Raw genomic sequence first — 19,566 nt, 5'->3', positions numbered from 1 at the left:
GTAGGGAATCGCCGCTAAAAAAGCAGATATCTGAAGCATGCCTGTAGCTGCAGTCATCATTCAGATATAACCGCACAAGTCTAGGATGTCATTTGATGACTGGTGGGCGGGAAGTGGTTAAGAAAAAAAAAAGGTAATTTTGAAATTGATGTCAGCAACACATCTCAAAGAAGTTGGGACAGGGCAACAAAAAGCTGACAAAGTAAGTGCTACCAGCAAGGAAGAGCTGGAAGAACATTTTGCAGCTAATTAGGTTAATTGGCAACAGATCAGTAACATGATTGGGCATAAAAAGAGCATCTCAGAAAGTTAGAGTGTCTCAGAATTAAAGATGGGCAAAGTTTCACCAATCTGAAAAGCTGCATCTAAAAATGTGGAACAGTTTCACAATAATGTTCCTCCAAGTAAAATAGCGTAGACTTTGCCTCATCTTTACTTTGGAGAAACTCTGGCTTTCTAAGATGCTCTTTTTATACCCAATCAGACTTCTTGCCATTTATCCTAATTAGATGCAAAACGTTCTTTCAGCTCTTCCTTATTAGTACCATCTACTTTGCCAGCTTTTTGTTGCCCTGTCCCAACTATTTTTTAGACCTTTTGCTGGCATCAATTTCAAAATTACCTTCTTTTTCTTAAAAATGGTACATTTTCAGTTTAAGCATTTGATATATTTTCTACTTTATATTGTGAATATAATATGGGTTTATGAGATTTGCAAATGATTGCATTTGGTTTCTATGTAGATTTTACACATTTTTTTTGGAATTGATTTGTATTTATTCTCACTTAGCCAAAATGTCAGTATCAATTAAGCAGAGTGCAGACATTGCCTGCTCTCAGACTCACTGGAATCCTTTAACAGCCTTTAACTTTCATGAAGCTTTTACTGCCTCTCATATATATATATATATATATATACATATATATATATATATACACATATATATATATATATATATATATAACACTGCAGTATGTAATATTCAGAAGCTAGCTCATATTGCATTGTATTAAGGAAAGCTCACAGAAAAATTAAAGTAGCAGAGCACTATGTGTACATGTATGTACAGTACAACTTAACAAAAGACCACCATGGTGAAGCATTTTGTTAAATGCGGTACCTTAGCAAGGCTCCAATAAAAAAGTAAGGAAGGTCAGAGGCGCTCAGGGGCCAAGTAGTAAGTAATGCACAAGGCAGGGGACAGGAACATGTAAAACAGAGTGCAAGGGTAGGAATACATTAATCTGTGTGCTTTAACAGCATAATAAATAAGGGTATTAGCCAGTGCATCCCAATGGGAAATACATTTAAAAGAGCTAATCTAAGTCCTGGGTGGCTTAATGCCAACATAAAAATACATATAAAAGCAAAGGAGAAAGCCTTTAAAAAATACAAAGCTGAGGGGTCATCAGCATTCCAAATTTACAAAGTATGCAATAAGAAATGTAAGAGTGCAATCAGGGTGGCTAAGATAGAACATGAAAGGCACATAGCAGAGAAGAGTAAAAAAAATCCAAAGAAATTCTTTAAATATATAAATAGTAAAGGAAGGCGGTCAGATCATATTGGCCCCATAAAGAATTATGAAGGGAATCTGGTTACAAAAGAATGGAGAGATGACGAATGTATTGAATATATTTTTCTCCTCAGTCTTCATGAGTGAAACGGGGTGCTTCAGTAACCAAAACTGCAAGTTTTATCCTCATGGCACATCACAGGAAGCACCCTCATGGCAACAGAGGATAGAATTAGAAATAGACTTAAAAAAACCTAACATTAATAAGTCACTGGGACCAGATGGCTTGCACTCGAGGGTCCTTAAAGAACTCAGTCAAGTAATTGCCAGACCATTGTTCCTAATTTTTCTACTGACTGTAATGGTACCTGCTGATTGGAGAAAAGCCAATGTAGCACCAATATTTAAAAATGGACCAAGACATATCCCTTGGAACTACAGACCAGTTAGCTTAACGTCAAACGTTTGTAAGCTCTTGGAGGGGATGAGAAGGGATTATATACAAGATTTTAGTAATGAAAACGGTATCAATAGCAGTAATCAGCATGGATTAATGAAGAATCATTCTTGCTAAACCAATCTATTAACCTTCTATGAGGAGGTGAGCAGCCATCTAGATAAAGGAAGGCCTGTAGAAGTGGTGTATCTGGATTTTGCAAAGGCGTTTGATACAATTCCCCATAAACGTTTACTGTACAAAATAAGGTCTGTAAGCATGGGCCAAAGGGTGAGTACATGGATTTAAAACTGGCTGTGGGGACGAGTTTAGTAGTAGTAGTAATAAATGGGGAGTACTCGGAATGGTCCAGTGTGAAAAGTGGGGCCCCCCAGGGTTCTGTCCTGGGACCAACCCTATTTAATTTATTCATAAACAACCTGGAGGATGGGATAAACAGCTCAATCTTGGCATTTGCAGACGATACCAAGCTAAGCAGGGCAATAATTTATTCGCAGGATGTGGAAACCTTGCAAGAAGATCTGAACAAATGAATGGGGTAGGCAACTACACGGCAAATGAGGTTTAAGGTAGAAAAATGTAAAATTATGCATATGGGAGGCAAAAATATGAATGCAATCTAAATCTAAATGCAATTAGGGGAGAACCTCTGGGACAATCTAGGATGGAAAAGGACCTGGGGGTCCTAGTAGATGACAGGCTCAGAAATGGCATGTAAGCAAAGCCAACAGAATATTGACATGCATTAAAAAGGGAATTAACTCCAGAGATAAAACAATAATTCTCCCACACAAGACTTTGGTCTGGCCAGTTCTGGGCACCAGTCCTTGGGAAAGATGTGCTGGAACTGGAGAGTTCAGAAAAGGGCAACAAAGCTAATAAAGGGACTGGAGGACCTTAGTTATGAGGAAAGATAAACGAGCATTGAACGCTCTCTCTCTCTGGAGAGGAGACGCTTGAGAGGGGCTATGATTTCAATGTACAAATACCGTACTGGTGACCCCACATTAGGGATAAAACTTTTCAGCGAAAGGGAAATTAAAAAGATGTGCGGCCTTTTACTAAAATTAGAAGAGAAGCGCTTTAACGTTAAACTGCGTAGAGGGTTCTTTACTGTAAAGGCCCATACACACGATCGGACTTTTTGACAACAAACATGCAAATTAGCTGTCTTAAGGCAACATCCGACCGTGTGTATGCTCCATCGGACAAACTTTTTCCTTTTTCATCTGACAAATGTTGGCTGTGCAAACAGACAAACTTGGTGGCAACAAAAGTCTGACGTTGTCAAGGCCGATCGTGTGTACACAAAACCATCGGACTTTAATACAAAGTACAAACACGCATGCTCAGAACCAATGCAAAAGATCAGACAACAATACAGAAGTTGACAAAAGGGTGGCGCCAGAGAATTGAACGTCCTCTTTTGAAGTGTCGTCAGTACGTTGAAACATCACTACGTTCGTGTTTGTTGATTAAAAGGTCCTGCCGTGTGTATGCTTAAATTCAGGGCCAACGCCCTTTGTACAGAAATCCACGGGAAAGTTTGTATAAAGTCCGATCGTGTGTATGAGGCTTTAGAGGGGTAAGAATGTGGAATTCTCTTCCAGAAGCAGTGGTTTCAGCAGGAAGCATAGATGATTTAAAAAAAAACTATTAGATAGGCAACTAAACAACCACAACATACAGGGATATACAATGTAATACTGACATAAAAGCACACACAGGTTGGACTTGATGGCCTTGTGCCTTTTTTCAACCTCACCAACTTTGTAACTATGTACTACTACTGACATTTGAACTTTGTGTTAAAGGTCAGTCTTACGTAACTAAAAGGCCAGTAATGAGTAAGAGCACAGAGGTCAAAAGTGACAGAGTGCAGGGGACAGCAATACGCAACACAGAGTGCAAGGGTCAGGAATAATAAACCGAGCTCAGAAGTCAATAGTAAGGAACACAGAGTGCAGGGGTCAGGAATAAATAACCAAAGAGCAGGGAACAGTAATAAGTAACACACACTGCAGAGGTCATGAATAAGTAATGCAGAGTTCAGTAGCAACTAACTCAGGTCAGTAGTAGGTAACACAGAGTCCTTCTACCAAGGATGTCTCTCTCTCAGTGATTCCTCTGGCACAGGAAGAGCAGCCCTGATGGAGAAAGCATATGAAAAAGGCACCTCGCACTCCACTAGAAATGCCTGCGTTAGTTGGCTTTGTGCTGTTAGCCTGCAGGGATCCTGTGCCCAGTGAGTATACAGTGCACTTTAAGACTACTGAAGGTTTACCAAACCCCAAAGTTCATTACAGGAGTTGATTGTAGTAAAGTCTTATGGCATATAAGTGAAGGGCACCAATAAATAATGTAAAAATGATATAAAATTTAGCCTGCCTAAAGCCCAGAGGAGATGCATATGAAGCACACATGTGACAGCATGAACACTTGTAATGCACATGCTACTCTAAATAGGTATGAATAAACACAGCTTAAAAAAAAATAAAATAAAAAAAAAATTAACATTACCATATTTATAGAGAAGATTAATTCTAACAGATTCCATTGAATCTATAAGGGAGGCAGCTTTGTACTGTAAATCCAAATGTTCCATAATTGTACAAAGAGAGGTGATCACTTTAGCAATGCTCCCTCTGGCCAAAGCAAATGCCAAGAGATCCAAATCTACCGCTGGTGTGGGGCAGCAGCTGCAAAAGAAAAGCAAAATGCCATAAGTTTGAAAATAAACTTTTGTTCTCAAAGTGATGTTAGTCAAAAGTCAGTTACCTTGCAGTCCTCATAAGAAAGCCATTCACCTCTTCCAAAATATTCGGTGATAAAAAATTCGGAAATTCGGCAGTTCCTTGCGTTAAAGAGAGAGGCATCATGTGTTGTAAAGCCTTCCTAAAGAATAAATAAAACAATAAAAATTTTGAAGAAGAAACACTCACAAACCACTTACATTTTTAAGTCACAAAGCATCCAAAAAGACTAGCACATTTAAGAAGTTAAAATGTTTTTTTAAATCCCTCAGGGATCCAGTGAACATAGCACATGCCCAATAAAATCTGTGCACGGGTTGTCAAGCTACGTAGTCACATAGCTTGCCCTCCAACCACACAAAAGCAAGGAGAAAGACTTCTAAATGACAGTTTACAAAGGAGGTGGTGGTTGTACAGACACAGAGCACATGCAGCACACACAGCCCATGCCTCCTCTCCACATCTGCAGTCTTTGCCGTTTAACCTTATGCCTCTTTTGCTCCCTTTGTATTGTTAAAAAATACTTCACTCACACAGCTTGTGCTGTGAATGGCAGTGTCAGGAAAGCAGCACTGTCCTACACAAAAACACAAGCCAACAGTAACACAAGATGGCAACTAGTCTCCTTCAGTAGCTGCCGGCTTATATTGCTCTCTGAGTTTTACAGAATAGTGCTGCTTTTCAGCCAACGTCATTCACAACACAGGCCACCAGCTAGTTTGGCGAAGACGACTAAAGTAATAGCTCGTGTTGTGAATGATGGCAGCTGGAATAACTTTAGGCCATAAGCTTATTTTGGGGAAAACATTAAAAGGAGAAGTCAAGACTAAGCTCGTTTGGCTGGGCTTCTCCTATGGATCACAGGAGCGCAATTCGTTTTGCACTCATGTGACCCTTTTCAGCAGAGAGTGGTCTGAAGTCCGCTCTCTGCTGACATCACGGAAATCAGTCTAGGCAATGCATCATCACTGACACCTGTCTCAGCGAGACGCTGAGAACCCGAGACGGCCGCTCCCATCCCCAACTCAACGCTCTAGTAAGCATGGAGGAGCAGAGCGGAGAGCTGCTGATTGACAAGTCAGCAGCTCTCTGCTCGGGGAGCTGTGAGAAGCGAGCCAGCGGCAACGTTCAATCGCTCAGTTCTCAGTGTAGATGCGCCGGGAGACAGATGCAGCATCGGACCGATACTGCATTAACCTGAGTAAAACCCCAAACCCATACTTCTCTTTTAACAATCTGACAAGGTTAATAACCTGGATGTTTGCAGATTATTGAGGATACAAAATAAGGTAGTACTGAGTATTACCAGGGAGGCTGACTTTTTAGGCTAAGAAACAGTGGAGAAGATATAGCAGTATAAAAAATATAAATTTATTGAAAAATACAGCTGTCATTTTGTTTTTTAGATATTTGTAACATAAAGCATCTGATTATTGTGCTGTGAGCCCTTGTATGTCTACGAGTTTCGCCGTTAGGCTTCCTCAGGACACGGCCAAGGTTCACAGATGAGACAGAGAAGCAAATATGTCTCTATCTAAAATGAGATATAATAACATTAGACACACACAACTAACACATAAACAAACTGTTAACGATAAAAATCATGCGCTAAACAACTGCGAGCATAGGAAAGACCAAGCCGGTACCTTAAATTGAAATGCAAAAACATGCAAATCACGGTAGGATGAGAAAGTTCAATCAGCAGTTAGAAAGCTGAAATTAAAGCAAATGCAACCAGCGTCAGCAACGAGAATATGCATTTAGGCAGAGAAAACTTTGTAGGTTTGTTAGAGAATCAGACTTACTATATTGGATATAGCTAAATATCTCAGCAGGGGCATGTAGATAGTGTTACTAATTATGGGAACAGCCATTAGAGGGAGGAAGGCCAACACCGGATGCACCAATTAGATCCAGGATTTAGTATCAGCAATGCTGAAGGCTCAATATAATCCCATCGCCGCATTATGCTATGCTATCTACATGCCCCTTCTGAGATATTTAGCTATATCCAATATAGTAAGTCTGATTCTCTAACTTACAAAGTTTTCTCTGCCTAAATGCATATTCTCGTTGCTGACACTGGTTGCATTTGCTTTAATTTCAGCTTTCTAACTGCTGATTGAACTTTCTCATCCTACCGTGATTTGCATGTTTTTGCATTTCAATTTAAGGTACCGGCTTGGTCTTTCCTATGCTCGCAGTTGTTTAGCGCATGATTTTTATCGTTAACAGTTTGTCTATGTGTTATTTGTGTGTCTAATGATATTATATCTCATTTTAGATAGAGAAACATATTTCCTTCTCTGTCTCATCTGTGAACCTTGGCTGTGTCCTGAGGAAGCCTAACAGCGAAACGTGTAGACATACAAGGGCTCACTGCACAATAATCACAGATGCTTTATGTTACAACTGTCATTTTGTTTTTTAGATATTTGTATTTTTCAATAAATTTATATTTTTTATACTGCTATATCTTCTCCACTGTTTCTTAGCCTAAAAAGTCCGCCTCCCTGGTAATACTCAGTACTACCTTATTTTGCATCCTCAGTGTTTTATGGACGTGGCTTATCTTTGGTGCACTTTCCTCCCCTTGTTTTGTTTGCAGATTATTCTTCTTTAATGCATCATGTTAACAGAGGATCAGATACTTTTCTTTTGCATGTGGCACTTACAAATTGTCCTACCCCCAGCCTGTGATTGGACAGTGAAAGGAGAAGCAGCAGACTTATCCCTACTAGAACATATATGTTGCAACACAATTGACTGGTTCATTGTGCTGCTTCTCCCTCTCCCAGTCCGAGCTCACTGTGGTGCATCAACATGTGTTGTGGCTTGCTGCAAATCACATGCACTGCCTTAGTGCATGGAGTGCCATTCAAATTAAGGGCACTGCAAATGTACAGCTCTGGATCAACCATCTACTATTCAACTTGTGTTGTGAAACAAGTGGTTCACAAATCATGATACACGCCAACTTAAAGGTTACAGTCAAAAGTATTGCTTTCAGTCATAATACAATATCCTCATAGGGAACTCTCAAAACGTTGACCCATGCATATTAACAATGAGAATGGACCAGGGAAAAACTACATGGGCAGGTCCCCCAACCACCACCCCCACCTTCCCCAAGGGGAAAGCAACAGAATCATTTTGAATTCAGCTAGACCCACATAAACTCCCCTCTTCAGAGATGAAGTCCATCTCTGATCAATTCAAAAGTTGCTAGTCCAGGGATATTGAGACATTGTCCCCAGATTAATGTAGATATTCTTCTCCAAGAATTATATATTCACTTAATCCATTGCATATTAGAATGCATGTAGTGTAACTACTTGAATCTGACTTGTAATCACAGTCTCTTGCAGCCCACAATACAACATACCTTGAACTGGGGGAGGGAGAAGCAACACATGTAAGCAGTCAGTTGTGTTTCTAACAGTGATCACGCTGACAGCATTCTTTCACTGTCCAGGAACAGTCTGGGTGAGGGACAAAACCTTTAGTGTTACCCAATTGCGGCAGAGAAATAACAGGCCTAGTGTCATGCCTATGGCACAGCAGTGCAGATCTCAGGACTGGATGGACAGGAATTCAAATTTTAGAACACACGAGACAGATCCCAAATATGCATCTCACCTATCTGTTTAAATGGAGGACAACTTTAAAGGGCTTGTTCACACTGGCTTTGCTCTCTAAAGAGCCATCCATGTCCGGTCGCTCTTCAGGCATCATTTGACAGGCAGTGAGAAAGCATTGTAATACCTCCTCAGTGCATGCTTTAACCCCTTGAACCCTGCACTAGCGCACCGGGGTTGCAAGGCGCTTGCAGAGTCGTCCCATTCACCTGAATGGGTTGCATTTAGTGGGCACCATGTCCACCAAATGTGATAGGGTATAACTCCTGACACGGCCATGAAGCAAACCATAACCCCTGTCAACTACATCTGCAGCTGAAGGGGGAAGCAGTGCTTTTACAGCAAGGGGACTGCAGGGTTTTACTGTCCCCCAACCCTAGTGTACAAAGCTACATGATCTGACTAAAAACAGTTCACCCTCAAAAAGGAACACATTATAAAAAATAAAAAAAAGTGATGCAGGACAACTAAATCTACTGTAATCTCCTTGTTGTCGCTCACATACAGCAAGACTGATGTAGAACTAAAATCTCTGTACTAAAATGTTTGACATGGCCACCAGATTCTATTCTGAAAGTTTAAGGGTTCACTCAAACCAGATGCGGTAGGACGGCATTGGGAGGATATGCCAGTGCAGTCCCACTGCATGACAAGGCACAGGCCTGGTTCACACCACTGTGTTACAGTGGTGTGTGGGTGGTATGCGCTGAAAGAAAACATACTGCACAAAGCACTTTTTTTCAGTGCAGCACAGTGTGAGGCAAACCACTGCCTTGCACCACACGGTGGCCAATTAAACTTAATGAAACGTTTGCTAAATTTTAATAAAGCTCTCTTTAAAAAATAAAAGCTAACCGTGCGATGTGCCGAAAAAAGCGGATCAGCACTGTGGTGATACCGCTGAATCGCACACTAGCCGCTGCATTGAGAAAGTGCGACAGCACTCAGCAGATTCACCGCTCAGTTCCACAGTATTAACCCCTCCCACGGTAAGAAAGGTGGTGTTCAGTAACATATGTAAAAGAGGTAGCTTTCAGGTGCTCGGTCAGACCAGCCCTATTGAATGAGTCTGCAGAGACAGCGCAAGCACTGAGACAATGTGGACCTGAAAAGCTCTTCACAGCTGACGTATCAGAACAAAGTCTGAAAAGCAGGGCCGGTACAAGGGGTGGGCGAGAGGGGCGGGTGCCCTGGGCGGAGTGTGAGAGGGGGCGGATTTCTCCCCCTCCCTCTGCTCGCTGACCGAGCATAATATGAGAGCCGCTCTGACCGATCTGCTCCCTTCCCCTCATTGGCAGGGAGGAGAGCGACTTCAGAGGGATTGAACCAGCAGGGGGAGGGGCGGACAAGCCTCCCATTACTTTGGTAACTGTGAAGAAACAGACTGATTTCTCCCGTCCATAGGATAGGAGAATCAGTCTGTAAATACTGAGACTGGTGGCTGCAGCTCTGTAGTGTCTGTGACACTTACACAGCCCAGCGAACCATCACCTCCCCCCCTCACTGACGGGAGATCAGTGAGGAATACAGCTCCTCCCACCTCTGCTCCTCCAGTGACTTCCCGCCCCGCCCACACTATCCCCGACGTGCAGATGTATCTGAAGAGAAGGGATGTGTGGGCGGGAGATATGAAAAGCTGCAGAATCCTGTGTGCCAAAGATGCCTGATCTTCCAGCCTGGACCTGGGTGAGTCATGTGCACACTGCAGTACACAGTGATCACTGAACTGTCCTTATCTCCATCCCCCATCTGTCCCCCTCCCCCCCTCATGTTCTTTCAAGATATTCACTAACTTTCACTTTCAGTTAGACATTAGATGGTACACATTTCTTTCCAATAACCACAGATTGCAGGAAAGAAATTGACATGATTCCCCTGTCAGCTCAGTCAGTGCTGACAGGGGAATCCCTTCTGCTGAGCAATTGTATTGTCCCCACAAACAGTGATTATCACTAGCAGATATTGCAACCGCTAGTGATAAAATAAGAGAATCCGGCAGGCTGGTTGTACCCAATTTGATCGACTGACTTGGTACATTCAGCCTGTCCATTAATGGTTCTAATCTCAGCCAGTTCTCACTGAAACAGCCGAGATTTAACCACTTGCTTACCGGGCTCCTATCCAGACTAATTCTCAGCTTTCAGCGCTGAAGCACTTTGAATGACAATTACGTGGTTATACAACACTGTACCCAAATGACATTTTTATCATTTTTTCCCCACAAATAGAGCTTTCTTTTGGTGGTATTTGATCACCTCTGCGGTTTTTATTTATTGTTAAAAAAAAATGTAAAAAGACCGAATTTAAAAAAAAAAAAAAAAAAAAAAAAAAAAGTTATTATATTTTGTTATAAAATTTTAAAACAGGTAATTTTTCTCCTTCATTGATGTACGCTGATGAGGCGGCACTGATGGGTGGCAATAATGGGCACTGATCAGTTACACTGATAGGCAGCACTGCTAGGTAGGTGGCAATGGCAGGTGGCACAGATGAGGCATAATTGCCTCTTCCTCTTCGGGACCAATGTCCCTTGCAGATGAGCCGGTGATCAGCTTTTTTTTCTCCTCGCGCTGTCAGCGTGTTGAGAAAAAAAAAACGATCACAGAGCTTTTGTTTTGATCATGTGATCAGCTGTCATTGGCTGACAGCTGATCACATTGTAAGGGGATCGGGACTCAGTGACTCGGTGATCACAGTGCGCACAGGGCACGTGCACTCCCGGAAATTCAGGTCTGCGCTGTGGCCGTCATTTAGCTATAGCGTGGATGTCAAGAGGTTAAACTATCTTAGTCTTCGCTCTTGGGCTGCCCATACATTGATCACTTTTTTCATTCAACTATTAGGTTGAATGAAAAAAAAAAAAGAATGTTCCAATTCCCCCATCTACACATTCCAGGTGGAAGGGGGAATCCTCCCACTGTGGACCAGTGGTGGAATCCATTGTGGCGGTGTATAGAGCCAGAATTGTGTCAATGTCCCAATATTTATGGACCTGACCGTACATATAATTAAAAGGTGTGAGTGAACTCTGTTTCTATCGCATTAAACCTAATTGAATTTGTATTGTTTTAAGTATATCCTTGTTTTGAAATGACATTGATTCTTTCTTAAAAATGGGGGGGGGGGGGGGCGCAGTTTGCCATCTCTGCCCTGGGCACCAAATGGCCTTGTCCCAGCACTGCTGAAAAGTACCACACACAGAACCCAGTGCCTGAAGGTCCCATCCAAATAATCCCTGCAGATTTCAATCTAGCGAGATCGAAACATCATTCCAAAAAACAGGCAGAGGTCTATCACACTGGATAGCTGCAATCAGAGAGATGAGTTCTAGCAGCGATGAAGAAAAGCTCATCCACTGAAAAAAAAAAAAAAAGAAAAAACCTGAAGAGTAACAAAAAAAAGTGCTAGAAAAAAATAGGTTAGTCTTTAAAGTATCACTAAAAGCAAAACTTTTTTTTTAAAGTTTGGATAGAGTGGAGAGGGATTAGACCACCTATTAGGTTTTAATTGCTGTCTGTGTCCCAGTTAGGCCTTATGTACGCTGCTGCTGGTAAACGGACATTTAGGAGCAGTTGGGCATTTTTTTCAGCTGCCCCTGAACTCTCCTCTATGTTATCTTATAAGTACATGTACACAGGGTCATTTATAGATGTTTCTAGGCAGTTGAGTTTAGAAGCCTTTTTTTGGAACGCAAAAAAATCGGTTCAGGATAGATGTTCAGAGGCATTTGAAATGCCAAATGCCTGTAACAGCCTGTAAATGCTGCTAAATGCGGTCACTCACATTTAGCAGTGCTTCGATAACAGACGTTTTTCATTTTAACAAAAAATATTTTTAAAAAATGCTTCTAGACGGAAACGCGGAATGTAAACGCAGCTAAACAGACGTTTTTAGATGCCGGTTTTTTAGCTGTCAAGTTAAATCGTTCAGGAGACTTAGGGAGATTCACCCTATTTGTCCTGTTTGACATTATCATTGAAAGTAAGAGGATAAATCTTCCAATGGGGATACAAGTTCTAGTGACCTGGGGGATCCCAAGGGATCCCTTTAATTTGCAGGGCTTTCCTCTCAATTCGTAAAGGTAAATCTTCCCAATGGGAAACAAATGGCAAAAAAAAGATTGAGAGGGATTATAACCCTCCCTTACTCTATCCAAAATGAAAAAAAAAAAAAGTTTTGCCTGTAGTTCTACTTTAATGCAGGAGAGCAGAAGAAAATATGTCCACCATCCTTGGACATTAGAAAAAATATTGAGGCATGTTGGTAGATGCTGTTATCCTGGGCTTACCTACAGTTTTTTTTTTTAGTTTGCCAATGTCCAATCCTCTTGTAGGAGTTAGTATAACCCAAAAGGTTAAAAACTGTGAGAAATTCAGAGCATAAGCTTAAGGAAGCAAACTCCTAGTAACTCACTAGGTACCCTCTGATTTCTGCTTCCAGTGGATTACAAGAAACTTAAAAAGAAATGTATGGTGGTTGTGTACATATTTACTTTACTACAGACAGGACTACATTTTTTTCCAGTAAACCCCAAAAATGTGGTAAAAAAAAGGAATTTGCAGTGTGATATTTTCAATTTTTTAAAGCAGCCAACATGTGTCTCTCTTGGCTCCCATTTATGTGCTTTACTTTTTGTTCTTATCCCACCTGCTGTAAAAACCCAGTTGTTTATAGACATCATTAGCACGTACTAAAATGTACACACAAAATAAGAGTCAGAACAGCAACTGATATTTATCAGATGGCTGTCTGAGGTGTCAATGAGACAGTGCTCTGCAGTCCTTAGCATGCTGGAGTGCCAAACTGCACAACAAGCGAGTAAGAGCAGACACTTGCCAACTATTAACCTGTTTACATGTCCCACAGATTTAGTTTATGCAGGGAAACATTATATTCTTAAAGGTCCTTCAACTGTGACCACTAAATAAAACATTCAAAAATCCATATGTTAACATACAAATGAAGTCTCATAAAACGGTATAAAAGATTACCCGCTGGTGGCCACTCTCCCTGCAGAAGAGTCCCTCAACTCACCAATTACAGGGGAGGAGATTTGAGACTTTAAAACTTCTTCCAAACGGTAAGGCTCCAGGGCCCTGCCGGCCTGCCGTATGAATACTATAAGGCTTTCCTACCCAACCTACTCCCATACTTGACCCGTTTATTTAATGGATTTCTGAATAAAGACGACATCCTAAGAGATATGCAAGCTTCTCATTTGACATTAATACCCAAACCTGATAAGGATCACACACTCTGTGGGAACTATAGACCCATTGCTCTCTTGAATTCAGACTTAAAGCGGGGTTCCACCCAAATTTTGAACAATATCTGTATGTATTCTCTTCCTTGCCTAGATGCTGACATGCCGTTTAAAAAAATTTAAATCGCCTTAATTACCTTTTATTTTTCTATTCTTCTTTGCACTTCCTGGTTCTCCTCCCGTGGGAATAGGCGTGTTTCTAGCCTCTCCCAGACTCCGCACAGAATCCTGGGAGCTAGTCTCAGGCTTCCCAGGATGCCACTGAACATGTGCGGGAACGAGCGGTGAATGCTGGGAGCACAGCATTCACCGCATCCAGGAAATAAATGCTTGTGGGCTTCAAATGCCCACAATGAAGATGGGCATTTGAAACCGCCTGCAGTGAATAATATAAGTTATTCTTTCCGAAGAAATCTGACACAGGCGGACATATTACACACAATATGTGAGTATGTAATGCTAAGAAGAAAAGTTTGTGAATGAACTCAAAAAAAAAAAAAATACGATAGATAGGTGGACCCCCGCTTCAAAGATCTTTACGAAACTGCTTTCCCTTCGTCTGAACCTGGTTTCGTCCCGAGTCGTCAGGCAGGGGACAACACCATGAGAGTCATCAATATAATTGACATTGTTAACAGACAAAAGGCGGAGGCGCTCCTGCTGAGTTTAGATGCTGAAAAAGCCTTTGATAGGCTCAGCTGGCCGTTTCTGTTCCTGACCCTTGAGCACCTGGGCTTCAGGGGGCCGTTTCTTCGGGCGATCAGACACCTCTATGCAACCCCAACTGCATCCATTAAAACACCCTTTGCGGCGCCCCCCCCTTTTCCCATCTCGAATGGGACCAGGCAGGGATGTCCGCTCTCTCCTTTGCTTTTCGCCCTGTGCATCGAACCCCTGGCAGCCTAGATCAGACAAGATCCCAACGTTAGTGGGATAATGGTTAGAGGACACGAATTTAAAGTCTCACTTTTCACAGACGATCTACTCCTGACCTTGACACGACCACGTACGACTCTCCCTAATCTCCATAGGCTCCTGGAGGAATTTGGATCCCTGTCGGGCTACAAAACAAATGCCGCCAAATCGGAAGCCCTGCCGATCAATATATCCCCTTCAGAGATACGCCATCTCTCTGACAATTTCCCCTACGCTTGGAGGACACACGCCATTAAGTACCTCGGAGTACACCTCACCCCCCGATACAAATCCCTATGTGACGCAAATTTTAGACCCCTATTTGCGCAGATCAGGTCTCTACTGTCTAAATGGAGACACTATCCAATATCTTGGTTCGGACGTATCGCCTCGATCAAAATGACCATATTGCCTAAAATACTCTATTGCTTTATGACCCTCCCAGTTCCCATCCCACTAATACAACTTAGGAAACTCCAGACTGACCTCTTAAATTTTACATGGAACTATAAAACGGCACCGTGTTGCCCGCTCGATACTCTATGCCTCCAGGAATGAAGGTGGTCTGGCCTTCCCAAATCTCATTCGCCATTACTATGCTACTCAGTTGAGAGCAATTGCATCCTGGGTCACCCTCCCGGCCTATAATAGATGGACCCAAAAAGATAAATTATGGATAGCCCCTGTACACCCGAACAACTTACTGTGGAACACGAATGCCAAGGTCCCCTCCACCCCTCTCCTACATACCATGAATCTACTGCGGTCCATTTGGATACAACTGAACCGTGTTAAATCCCTCCACTCTGAGGCCTCCTTAGTTACAGCCTCTCTCTATAATCCTAAATTACCCAATAGTTTAACCCATCAGATGATCTATCCCTGGTTACAGAAAAATCTTTTTCACTTTGGACATCTAGTAAACCCAGTAACCAGGGTATTGTTACCCTTTGACCAACTTAGAGCCAAGCACGACCTTCCTAGTACTGCTCTTTGGGTACCTTCAGATACGGCATTATGCCCTCACTATCGCCCCGACACTACAGGTCTCCATGCTTTCCCCATTCGAGAGTGTGGTCCTTTTAGGACCCTCACAGAGAGGTCTGACCTCGGATATCTACAAAATTTTAAACTCTAGTGACAGACTCTCCTTGCGAAAACATAGCTACATGCACAAGTGGGAAGAAAACCTCAAGGATGAACTCTCCTCTGCACAATGGAGAGCTGTATGGTCCTGTGCAGCCAAAAGTTCTATGTGTACTCTTTACAAAGAGAACACTTTAATACCCCCTTTTTTTCCGCTCCCCGGGGCCCACGTCCACATGGGATCCTCGAGGGACGAGCCTGAATGGTTGGAAACACTCTCCTACATACTTTTTCTCCTCTCTTTTCTCCTCTTTTACTAACCCCCCTTCCCCCTCTTTGTTTAAGAGAAACAATCTATGCATTTGCAGAAACATTGTCTTCCTCAGGGTATGTTTAATTGATGTTTGGGACCTGCATACAGGTCTATAGGTACTATCACTGTGTTGGGCACACGCTCTCTTAGAGCTGAGCCTCAACCCTGGTCGATCAACTAAGCCTAATGTCTGATATTTGCAGGATGCACTCACGCAACCTTTGGATGACTGCTGATGCTTTCTTATTCCCCACCCCTCACCCCTTCTGTGTTTGTTTTATCCCACTATCCCCCTTTGTCTTTGTGTTTTTGAGCCTCGTATTTTTGCTTTGTAACTTTTAAACCTTAATAAAAATTGTCAATTAAAAAATAAAAAAAAAAAAAAAAAAAAAAAAAAAAAGATTACCCACTGGTCTGTCGATTCATCTGTAAATAACCTTCTCCAATATAGAAAATAAACGGTAGCTTCCATAAAAAAGCACTTCATATATTTACACACACATACAGTTTTGCTCATAAGTTTACATACCCTGGCAGAATTTATGATTTCTTGGCCATTTTTCAGAGAAAGTGAATAACACAAAACCTTTTCTTTCACTCGTGGTTAGTGTTTAGCTGAAGCCATTTATTATCAATCAACTGTGTTTACTCTTTTAAATCATAATCACGACAGAAACTACCCAAATGACCCTGATCAAAAGTTTGCATACCCTGGTGATTTTGGCCTGATAACACGCACACAAGTTGACACAAAGGGGTTTGAATGGCTATTAAAAGGTAACCATCCTCACCTGTGATCTGTTTACTTGTAATTAGAGTGTGTGTACAAAAGGAGATGTGAGGGTGGAAATGTGGCGGCAGTTGCTGCTAGTGCCTATTCACATATGCACCCCCATTGATTGAAAATTGGGACTATTGCGGTACTCGATAATGATATTGCAGTTACAAAATTCTAAAAAAATATATAAATTTTAATTGAAAATATCAAATTACAACACAAAATAATTACATACAATCATAAAAACAAATACCACACTGAATACAGCGAGGGAAACCCGCAGAGTTTTTACAGGGAATATGTGTGGCGTTTTTATCTCGACCGGTTTCGCGGCTGGAACCGCTTCTTCAGGAGAAACAAATTCTGAAGAAGCGGTTCCAGCCGCGAAACCGGTCGAGATAAAAACTCCACACATATTCCCTGTAAAAACTCTGCGGGTTTCCCTCGCTGTATTCAGTGTGGTATTTGTTTTTATGATTGTATGTAATTATTTTGTGTTGTAATTTGATATTTTCAATTAAAATTTATATTTTTTTTAGACTTTTGTAACTGCAATATCATTATCGAGTACCGCAAATAGTCCCAATTTTCAATCAATGGGGGTGCATATATGAATAGGCACTAGCAGCAACTGCCTCCACATTTCCACCCTCACATCTCCTACTATACAACCCCGGGATGATGGTACTTATACTAGCCTTTTATTGATCTGTAACTGAGGCCTTACCATTCTCTCTGTGTGTACAAAAGGCCAGTGAGTTTCTGTACTCCTGACATACCCTTGCATCTTTCATCCAGTGCTGCACTGACGTTTCTGGATTCTGAGTCATGGGAAAAGCAAAAGCATTGTCAAAGGATCTGCGGGAAAAAGTAGTTGAACTGAATAAAAAAGGAAAGGGATATAAAAATATATCCAAGGTATTGAGAATGCCAATCAGCAGTGTTCAAACTCTAATCAAAAAGTGGAAAATGTGGGGTTCTGTTGAAACCAAACCACGGTCAGGTAGATCAACTAAAATTTCAGCCACAACTGCCAGGAAAATTGTTCGGGATGCAAAGTAAAACCCACAAATAACTTCAGGTGAAATACAGGACTCTCTGAAAACATGTGCTGTGGCTGTTTCAAGATGCACAATAAGGAGGCACTTGAAGAAAGATGGGCTGCATGGTCGAGTCGCTAGATGAAAGCCATTACTATGCAAATGCCACAAAGTATCCCACTTACAATATGCCAAACAGCACAGAGACAAGCCTGAAACCTTCTGGCACAAAGTAATTTGGAGTGATGAGACCAAAATTGAGCTTTCTGGCCACAACCATAAACACTACATTTGGAGAGGAGTCAACAAGGCCTATCATGAAAAGTACACCATTCCTACTGTAAAACACGTAGGTGGATCGCTGATGTTTTGGGGATGTGTGAGCAACAAAGGCGCAGGAAATTTGGTCAAAATTGATGGCAAGATGAATGCAGTATGTTATCAAAAAATACTGGAGGAACATTTACATGCATTAGCCAGGAAGTTGTGCATGGGACATACTTGGACATTCAAACATGACAATGATCCAAAACACAAGGCCAAGTCGACCTGTTATTGACTACGGTAGAATAAAGTGAAGGTTCTGGAGTGGCCATCTCAGTCTCCTGACCTCAATATCATTGAGCCACTCTGGGGAGATCTTAAAACATGCAGTTCATGCAAGACAGCCTAAGAATTTACAGGAACTGGAGGCTTTTGGCCAAGAGGAATGGGCAGCTTTACCATCTGACAAGATAAAGACACTCATCCACAAATACCACAAAAGACTTCAAGCTGTCATTGACGTTAAAGGGGGCAATACACGGTATTAAAAACTGGGGTGTGTAAACTTTTTATCAGGGTCATATGGGTAGTTTCTGTTGTCATTATTATTTAAAAAGAGTAAACAGAGTTGATTGACAATAAATGGCTTCATCCAAACACTAACCATGAGTGTAAAAAAGTTTGTGTTATTCATATTCTCTGAAAAATGCCCAAGAAATCATAATTTCTGCCAGGGTATGTAAACTTATGAGCACAAATGTGTGTGTATATACCCACACACACACAGGGCTTTTTTTCCCCTCAGAGAATAGGTGCAGGAACTCTCCCTACCCGGCCAACTCTGCACCCTCAACCCCGGTGTTCCTCGAAGACGTAAAGCAGTGCCAAAACATCTGCACATGCACATTAGGCACAGAGTACTGCTCCCCGTATTGCATAATACACAGGGCTCAAGAGTGCATACTGTGCAGTTTTGAGGTATTTGTATCACACAGCGCAATGCAAAATATAAGTACAATGAGCAGTACTTAGATATCCCCTCCCAAAGTAACCATCTATTGCTTACCTCTGTACCCCTGGCCACAGCTCCCCCTTTCTCCCGCCGTCCACAGCTCCCCCCTTTCTCCCGCCGTCCACAGCTCCCCCCTTTCTCCCGCCGTCCACAGCTCCCCCCTTTCTCCCGCCGTCCACAGCTCCCCCCTTTCTCCCGCCGTCCACAGCTCCCCCCTTTCTCCCGCAGTCCACAGCTCCCCCCTTTCTCCCACAGTCCACAGCTCCCCCCTTTCTCCCGCAGTCCACAGCTCCCCCCTTTCTCCCGCAGTCCACAGCTCCCCCCTTTCTCCCGCAGTCCACAGCTCCCCCCTTTCTCCCGCAGTCCACAGCTCCCCCCTTTCTCCCGCAGTCCACAGCTCCCCCCTTTCTCCCGCAGTCCACAGCTCCCCCCTTTCTCCCGCAGTCCACAGCTCCCCCCTTTCTCCCGCAGTCCACAGCTCCCCCCTTTCTCCCGCAGTCCACAGCTCCCCCCTTTCTCTCGCAGTCCAC

The 19,566-nt window shown here is 42.3% G+C and overlaps 1 protein-coding gene across 2 annotated transcripts in view; it reads right to left on the bottom strand.

The window, feature by feature from the left end:
* ZZEF1 (zinc finger ZZ-type and EF-hand domain containing 1) overlaps positions 1-19,566 on the bottom strand; it is a 375,890-nt gene that overhangs the window by 281,589 nt on the left and 74,735 nt on the right. For both annotated transcript variants that reach the window (XM_073615049.1, XM_073615050.1), the window contains exons 7-8: positions 4,753-4,869; positions 4,495-4,673 (exon numbers count right to left, since the gene is read on the bottom strand). In XM_073615049.1, the coding sequence (XP_073471150.1) occupies positions 4,495-4,673; positions 4,753-4,869 (296 nt within the window). The remainder of the gene's footprint in view (positions 1-4,494; positions 4,674-4,752; positions 4,870-19,566) is intronic.

This window comes from Aquarana catesbeiana, linkage group LG02 (genome assembly GCF_042186555.1).
Source record: "Aquarana catesbeiana isolate 2022-GZ linkage group LG02, ASM4218655v1, whole genome shotgun sequence".
In the NCBI taxonomy this organism is placed as follows: Eukaryota; Metazoa; Chordata; class Amphibia; order Anura; family Ranidae; genus Aquarana; species Aquarana catesbeiana.
The sequence above is the reverse complement of the archived record's forward strand: the minus strand, read 5'-3'. Positions and strand labels throughout refer to the sequence as shown.